Below are 9,240 nucleotides of genomic sequence, written 5' to 3'. Positions count from 1 at the left end.
CACCGCACCTGGCCTAGCATTATTTTCATTTTGAAAATAATGCCTTAAGTTCCCTCAGCTTAAAGCTTTTTTTTGAGTCAGAGTCTCACTCTGTCACCCAGACTAGAGTGTAGTAGCAGGATCACAGTTCACCACAACCTTATGCAGTGGCATGCTCATAGCCGCCGCAGCCTCCACCTGCTGGGCTCAGGCAACCTTTCCACCTCAGCCTTCCAAGTAGCTGGAGCCACAGGCACATGCCACCATTCCCGACTAATTTTTTTTTTTATTGTAGAGGTGAGGTCTCGCCAAGTTGCCCAGGTTGGTCTCAAACCCGTGTCAGGCAGTCCTCTCGCCTCCGCCTCCCAAAGTGTTGGGATTACAGGTGTGAGCCACCACACCTGGCTACAGTCTCTCCTTCTTTAATGTCTCCTTACCCTTAGTCAACTTTTAGCTTCCGGCTTAAAATCCAGCATCACTTCCTCTCCACCTTTTTTCCTTGTAAATCACAGGCTGTTTTCTCCTACTTATTGCACCAAATGTCTTGAAAGAGTATTCTGTACTCTCCCTCCTCATCTAGTTCCTCATCTAAAATCTACTCCCTGCCTATTGCAATTTGGTTTCTGCTGCTACTAAAACTGCTTTCCCAGAGATCAGTAATAACCTCCCATTTACCAAATCTAGAGGCTTCTTCTTCTTCACTCCTCTTTCACATCTTTTTTTCTTTTATTTTTTCTTTTTTTAAGAGTCAGAGTCTCACTCTGTCACCCAGGCTAGAGTGTAGTAGCATGATCACAGTTCACCACAACCTTAACCTCCTGGGCGCAGGCAATTCTTCTGCCTCAGCTTCCCAAGTAGCTGGGCCTTCAGGTTCGCACCACCACACATGGCTAATTTTTTTATTTTTTGTAGAGACAGAGTCTCGCTATGTTGCCTAGGCTGGTCTTGAACTCCTGGGCTCAAGTGATCCTCCTTCCTCAACCTCTCAAAGCACTGGAATTACAGGCATGAGCTACCTCTTATGGCCTCTCTCAAGTGCCCAGTTTTAGCTGTTTCTGTTTCGCTCTGAATTAGTGCTTCTCTATCTGGATGCATCTAAGAATTACCTTGGGAGCCCTTTGAAAATAAAAACCCAGATTAAATCCCATTAAATCTGATTAAATACATACCAAGTACATCTGATTTCGGGCCTCATCCAGTAATGCTATTTAATTGATCTGGGGGTGGACCCTGACTGAAACGCACCTCAGGTGCTTCTCAGGTGCAGCTAGGAATGAGAACCACCGTTTTATACTGCTGGCTTTATCTTCAGGTCTTAACTCATTCCTGATACACAGACCCACATGTCTGGCTCTTTGCTGAGCATCTCAGCCTGGATGCCCTATAGCACCTTTCTACATGGTCACCCCAAATCGTTATGTTCCCAATTCTAAGAACCTTTTTCTCTGTGTTTAGGGTCACCATTCCCCATGCTGCCAAGCTGGAGACCTGAAAGTCATCTTTCAAAATTCCTTCTGCTGGCTGGGCAGAGTGGCACGGGCCTGTAATTCCAGCACTTTGGGTGGCTGAGGCAAGGCGATCACTTGAGCTCAGGAGTTCAAGACCAGCCTGAGCAGCATAGCAAGACCTCATCTCTGTGAGGAAAAAAAAAAATCCCTTCTGCTGGCCAGGTGTGATAGCTCACACCTGTAATCCCAACATTTTGGAAAGCCAAGGCGAGAGGATCTCTTTAACCCAGAAGTTCAAGACTAGCCTGGGCAACATAACAAGACACAAACAAACAAATAAATAAAAGATCCAGGCTTGTGTGCAGAGATAAGGGGATACCTCAACACTGTTGGTAGAAGTGCAAACTAGTCCAACCTCTGTGGAAAATAGTGTAGCGATACCTACAGGAACTAGAAATACGATCCTTCCATACGATCTAGCAGTTCCCCTCCTGGGAATATACCCAGAGTAACACAAACTGTTCTACAAAAAAGACACCTGCACATGCATATTTATTGCCACACTATTCATGATAGCAAAAGCATGGAATCAACCCTACTGCCCATCAAAAGTAGACTGGATAGAGAAAATACAGCACACATACACGATGGAATATTGCACAGCTATAAAGGACAGAATCATGGACTTCTCATCACATTGGATGGAGTTGGAGACAATCAGTCTTGGTGATCTATCACCGAAACAAAGAGCTGAACACTACATGTTCTCACTCATAAGTGGGATCTGAACATCAATCACCAAAGCCCAAGGGAGGGATCAGCAGTCATGGGGCACTGCCAAGGGAAGGGGGAAGTGGGTGATGTAACAACACAACGTGTACCTGATCCCAAACCAGGGGAAGTGAGAACAGTTGGAGGCCCAAACTTCACCTGCACATAAATTATTTATGTACCTAATCCTGACTTGCACCCCACACCTTTATAATAAAATAAAGTTTTAAAATTCTATATATATTTCTTGTAAGGAGTGTGGTGTCTTCTTCCTGTACCAGTGTATAGTGTAGGTTAAGATGATCACCTTGAGTTATTTTATTCCAGTGTCCTTATGCACTTGGTCACACTCCTACCCTGTGGATTTGGAGGAGATGCACCTTTAGATAGTCTCTAAGCAAACAAATCATCAACTTATGGAATTAATGAAGCACCATGTAGCTCTTCACAAGATTCCTAGACGTAGAAAGGGGATCAGTTGCAGGTGATAAAACTTTACTAACATCTCAGCTCATAGGGGAACACTGTCTGTCCCGAGAACAGGTTACAATGTGTATTGAGCCAGCAGAAGTCTGATTCATTAGTCAGTGGCCAAAGATGAGCTTGCTCAAATGTTGTATGTTCTCCCTTCACATGCAGAAAAACCAGGCATGTGGGAAGCACAATGGTGGGGCAATTAAGTCTCTGCTGCATACTTGTGAGCTTCGATTTCTAGTGAGTTGCCCTTAGCTGGCATCTCCTTTCTTTTTTTATTTTTAATTAAGAAAAAATTTTTTAAAGATGTAGGGTACAGTTAAGGGTTAGGTATACAAATGTTCATTATGCAATTACCCTTGTTGATGAGGTGTGCCCCTCCCTCCTGGCAGTTTCCCTCAACTGTCAATCCCACTTCCCCTCCCCTGGCAGTTTCCCACTACTGCCAATCCCTTTCTCGTAGTATTATGATAATTGTTCAAGGTCCGCTTATGAGTGAGAACATATGGTTCTTTGTTTCTGTGATAGATCACTGAGTATGATAGACTCTAAATTCATCCAAGTTGCTGCAAAGTCCATATGTTTGTCCTTCTTTATGGCTGCATAATATTCCATTGTGTATGTGTAGTACCACATTTTAAAAATTCAGTCCAGCTTTGATGGGCAGTAAAATTGGTTCCATGTTTTTGCTATTGTGAATAGGGCTGCAACAAACATGCATGTGCAGGTATCTTTATGTTAGAATGACTTGAGTTCCTCCAGGTATATTCCCAGTAGAGGGATTGCTGGGTCATATGGAAGGTCAATTTATAGTTCTTTCTGAAATCTCCACACTGTCTTCCAAAGAGGTTGCACTAGTTTGCATTCCCACCAGCAGTGTAGAAGCATTCCTTTTTCTCAGCATCCTCGCCAGCATCTGTTGTTTGTTTTATTAATGATGGCCATTCTTACTGGGGTTAGGTGGTATCTCAGTGTGGTTTTGATTTGCATTTCTCTGGGCATCTTTTCTTTCACCATGGCTATATTTATCGTACAATACATTTCTGTCCATGTTTTATTCCATATTTGAATTGTGTATTTTATTGGTCTCTCAGTCTATTCATGAACCAACACCACACTATTTTAATTTCCAAGTATTTATGATATAGAGTAGGAGAAATCATCTCTTTTATTTAGGGTTTTTTAATGGCTATTTTAAGTTTTTTAATTTAACTTCATTTAGATTTTATTTTTCTTTGCAATAAAATTTCTATCTTCAGAACGCAACCAGATGGTAGCTATATTAGAGTAGTCAAACTCAATCTAAAAATTGAGTAAGAGATTGTTGACCTCAGGATTCTGTTGAATCTTCCTTCCTAAGCATCTGGTGTCATTATTTTTTTTATTTGTAAACACATGCTTTCATATTTTTCAGAAGTATTTTACACTAATTTTTTATTGATTTACTTTTTGAAATAAACTTTTTTCTTTTGAAATCTGTCAATGTCTTTTTGCCTTGAAGATATAAACACATTAAATTCTTATTAATTCTGTAATGTAATTACTTATATTAGTGACTTTCCTAATGTTACATCTCACTTGCATTTGTGCACAAAAAGTACTGAGTCATGACATGATATTTTAATGTGTTGGTGCAATGGTTTCTAATAGTTACAATGTTAACTTTTATGGTTGGATGTCCTATTTGTCATAATATTCTGTATGACTTAATCCAGGCAAAATGCTTGTATCTCTCTTATACAAATGAACTAAGACTACTGGGAAAAATAACTACCATGCAACTTTTGCATAGTTTAAGTACCACTGGTTTATCAATTAGTTCTTTAGTAGAACTTCTCTTTAGATTATAAGAATTTGGTTCTTTTTTTTTTGTATGTGAGGAGAGGTCTATGGTAAATGTTCTATTTCTTCTTCAGATATCGTTCTCTTGAGTCTCTACCTCTATGGGGTAAATGTGAATAGCCGTGAGAAGTCTGGGCTTTAAGTGTACCCCTAATTTCTACTAATTCACATTGTGTCTGAAGGTAATTTTGGATCCCTCACCCTTCTTCCCCAGCCCTCTCTGGGACTCCAATGTCCATTGTTTCATTCTATATGTCTTTGTGAACTCTTAGGTTAGCTTCCACTTTTAAGTGAGGACATGTGTCATTTGGTTTTCCATTCTAGCATTACTTAAGATAATGGCCTCCAATTCCATCCAAGATGCTGCACAAGTCATTATTCCATTCTGAATAGTATTCAACCATAAAAAATGGAATAATGACTTGTGCAGCATCTTGGATGGTGTATATATACCACATTTGCTTTATCAGTTGATCAGCTGATGGGCACTTAGGTTGATTCCACATCTTTGAGATTGTGAATTGTGCAGTGATAAACATACAAGTGAAGGTGTCTTCTTTGTATAATAATCTTTAGGTAGATACCTAGTAGTAGGATTGCTTGATCAAATGGTAGATCTGTTTATAGTTCTCTGAGACATCTTCATAAAATCTCCATACTGTTTTCCATAGGGGTTATACTAATTTACATTCCCACTAACAGTATATATTCATTTCCTTTCACCCTATCTGTGCCAACATCTGTGGGGTTTTTTGACTTTATTTTTCCCATAAATATTTGACTTCAAGTTTTCCTTACACTTTAACCTGTTGACATATCTTTCTCAGGCCCTTTGTGTGATCCTATTTCTCTATTCACAGGAAATAATAGTTTGTCAGATAAATTTCGGAACTGGCATAAAATCAAATTTTATCAGCACAATATGTCAGGGTAGCACAAGATCCAGTAAGATACCAGTACTTTGTTGTCAGTCCTTCATGACTCAGACTCAGAATTTCCTGCTCCTTCTATGTGAACCCCTGTTTGCCTCCAGGAATCATGAAAAAGAAGAGCTGCTTCCAAACACTCACATCTCTCTGGAGATTCTCACTAGAAAGTTGTAGTTGTTTTTGTTAAATGGTAATTACAACAAAAGTCTTTCAAAAATATCTACATCTCCCCAGGTGTGTACTGTCATTGCTGTCAAAGGTAAAATGATAATTGCAGTTTTGTGGGGAGTTGAGGTCACAGGATCACACACACATATCTCATACCTGGCTGAATCCCTCCCACACATTCACTGGCTGCTTTCTTTTGTTATAGGTTAGTTTTGCTAATATTTTAAGATATTTTTCTGCAGCAACACTAATAAAAAGATCACCCAGGATTTTCCTTTTCCAAATGCATATCTCGTTGTGGTAACCACACCCTGAGCCAGCCATCCCTGCAGCAAGAAAGAGTGAGGTGAGTATTCTATATGTTGGTCCATAACACATAATCTTCAAAAGAAGAAGAGTGTATTGGGAGATGGTGTATCAGTGCTCTTGTCTGAAAAAGATATTCTTTTGGACTAGAGACTGAGCAAGTACTGAGGCTATGTGAGGAAAAGAAAATAATTACTTAGTCATGGGCTAAACTTTTAGAGAAGGATTAAAAATCCAAGACCATAAAACAGTTGCTAAGTGCTTCTAATTTAATTTAATGCATCTTCAATGTTTGTTGGTGGTTTTTGGTATAATAAGCCACGTAATCTGTTTTTTAAAAAATTCTTTAATATAAATAGATAATTTTTCTGCTAGCTGTTATACTACAAGAGCAAAGGACAACATTTCTAGAATTAGCAGAGATATTTTTACAATACTTCCAGGCCTATGATAATGTATGAGATATAGCTGATTGTACAGCATTTATTCTGTTCAGAAATAGTAAATATAGCTTTTTCCACAAACTCTGGGCACATTATATCCTTTAATGAGATTGTGATTGTGTGGTGAGAGAAAATATTTGCTCTCCTTTCATTGTGATCAGACTGTTTTCCTTCAGTCAGGAAAGAACATTAAAAAAAGTTGATCTCAGATTTTGTATTAGAAAAATAAAGTCAAGAACCTCAGCAGTTTTCAGCTTTGACTTATTTTTCATATTTTCTTTGGTTTCAAAAAGAGGTACTAAGGCCATTCCCAGGCTCAATGCTCAACATAGTGTGATTTAAGTTTATTTGAACAACTTTTCCTATCCCAGTTCCCTTTTGCATAACAGACTTGTGTTCTAACATATTTAACATTTGTGACACTGATATAATTTCATTTTATATTTTCACATGTGATAAACTACTAACTTCTCCATAATTAATAATTTTTTTCCTCTAAAATATTTTGTCTCCTATTGATGTTTCATATCCCCTTTTCAGCATACAGTCATTCTGCTGTGCTCTCCTTCTTGATCAAGTTAAAGAAAAAAACCTCCTCTTTTAATTCCAACATGGAATCATTTGTGCATTCAATAAATTCCATTTGGTCTTATATAATTATTCTTTTAGGGTTATACTAAAATCAGGGTATCTATAATCCATTTGAATCTCTATCATTGTCAGGAATATTTGCCTATAAAATGAGAAATTTAAATGAAAAATTGTCACAATTACAATTTTTAAAAAAAGTACATACATTCTTTTAAAAACAGACACAGTATAAAAAGAGAACTGTATGAATTACAAGAAAAGAATAACTGTGTTTGAGATTGATAAACAGTGGTTAAGCACATTGTTAGCTTCTGACACTACCTCTTACAAGGAGTTGACTTTAGCAATGCCATTTAAACTTCCTGTGCTTTCCTCACCTGCAAAATGGACATAATAAAGCACTTATTTCATAAAATTGTTATAAAAGTTATTATAAAACCTTGAAATAACATCAAAGTGGGAATATATGTTTTTCTTTTTATAGCAAGACTGTTAGTGAAATAAAAATTGAATTTTATACGAAATCTATGGGCTAAAACCAATAGTAAGTGAACAACAGAGAATTGCAATTGCCACTGCAAAACAGTCCTCATGTTTCCATGCAGAATCCTTTCACTCTGAATGGAATTGCCAGCAATGGGAAAATAACAAATGGCCCTCAGTGATTTGGCAATAGGAATGATCTTCTTATCTCAGACCATAGTTGGATTCCTGGGAAATTTCCTTCTTCTTTGTCATTATAGTATTCTTTATTTCACCAGATGCACATTAAAGTCTGCAGATTTGATTCTTAAGCACCTGACTGTAGCCAACTTCTTGGTCATACTTGCTAAAGGAATCCAGCAGGCAATGGCCACTTTGGGAATGAAATATTTGCTCAGTGATATTGGATGCAAACTTGTTTTCTATGTTCACAGGGTGGGCAGGGGTGTGTGCATCTGCACTGTCTGTCTTTTGAGTATCTTCCAGGCCATCACAATCAGTCCCAAGAATTCCAGGTGGGCAGAATTGAAATTACAATCCCCCAAATACATTGGACCCACCCACACCCTGATTCTGTGCTGGATTTTGAACATGCTGGTAAATATTACCATTCCTGTGTATATAACTGGCAAGTGGAACAGCAAAAACAACACAGAGAAAAATGATTTTGGATACTGCTCTGCAGTAGGTAAAAACAGAATTACACGCTTACTACTTACAGCATTGATCATTGATGTCATCCTATGATGTTGTGTGTTTAGGACTAATGACCTGGGCCAGCATCTCCGTGATTTTCTTCCTGTACAGGCACAAGCAGCGGGTCCGACACATTCATAGCACCAACCTCTCCCCCAGATCCTCCCTTGAGTCCAGAGTTACCCAAAAAGTCCTTGTTCTGGTGAGCACCTTTGTATCATTTTACACCCTCTCCTCCATCTTTACATTATACCTGGCCTTTTTTCATAATCCCAGTCCATGGCTGGTGGACGTCTCTGCACTGATAACTTCTTGTTTCTCTGCAGTCAGCCCATTTGTTCTCATGAGTCATGACCCGAGGATATTCAGACTCTGCTCTGCCTACTGTGGATGGACTACACGGTTTCTTTAGCTGGTCAGATAGTTCTACAAGTTTTGCGGGGTTTTTTGCGCTTCACAATGTGTAGTCATTCATTCTTTCCTTGCAGAGGTTTGCGCACCACAATGAACTGTTACAAAACAGAGAATGAGTGAACAGACCAAGTCTCTGCCCTCATAAGATTTATCATGTGGTAAGAATGACAAATAGAGTAAATGTTTTGCAAAATGCTTTCATAATTTTCACAGTATTATATATTTCAATGGAAAAGCATCGAGGCTAACAGTTTATTAAGAAAGGGTTCTCTAGTAATGTGAAGACAATGTGAATACTATATGAGTATGTAATTTTAAATCAGTTAATAAAAGTGTCCAGAAATGAACTGCGCACAGGAGTGTAAGAAGAATTTAATGAACTGGAGAAGCCTCAGTGATAATCCATCATGAATGTGAGAAAGCAAAACAATGACTCCACAGTGACTGGCCTGGGATGGAGCTGGAAGGAAAAATTTGTATCAGCCACTGCAGGATATCTAAAACCAGGTTTTTCATTTTGCCTTAAATCCTAAAAGAAAGTTAAGCTTTTAAGATATGTAATTTGGGAATAGGGAGGAGAAGAGCATATTTCAAGTGCTTTAATGTAAAAACGGTCAGAATGATGTAGGTATGCCAAAGTGAGCCCAATAATTGTACTAAGAGGCTCTCAATCAAATCACAGCTGATAAATATGAG

General features: G+C 38.5%; 1 protein-coding gene across 1 annotated transcript; it reads left to right on the top strand.

Moving 5' to 3' along the window:
- The first annotated feature begins 7,602 nt into the window (after positions 1–7,602).
- Positions 7,603–8,542, top strand: LOC110595565 (vomeronasal type-1 receptor 3-like). Its single transcript, XM_021711883.1, is given in 2 exon segments — positions 7,603–8,154; positions 8,156–8,542. Coding segments are annotated over 2 exon segments (939 nt in total).
- The last annotated feature ends 698 nt before the right edge of the window (positions 8,543–9,240 follow it).

Source organism: Carlito syrichta, unplaced genomic scaffold (assembly GCF_000164805.1).
Source record: "Carlito syrichta isolate Samal-C Ts95f unplaced genomic scaffold, Tarsius_syrichta-2.0.1 Scaffold302826, whole genome shotgun sequence".
Taxonomy (NCBI): Eukaryota; Metazoa; Chordata; class Mammalia; order Primates; family Tarsiidae; genus Carlito; species Carlito syrichta.
The sequence above is the reverse complement of the archived record's forward strand: the minus strand, read 5'-3'. Positions and strand labels throughout refer to the sequence as shown.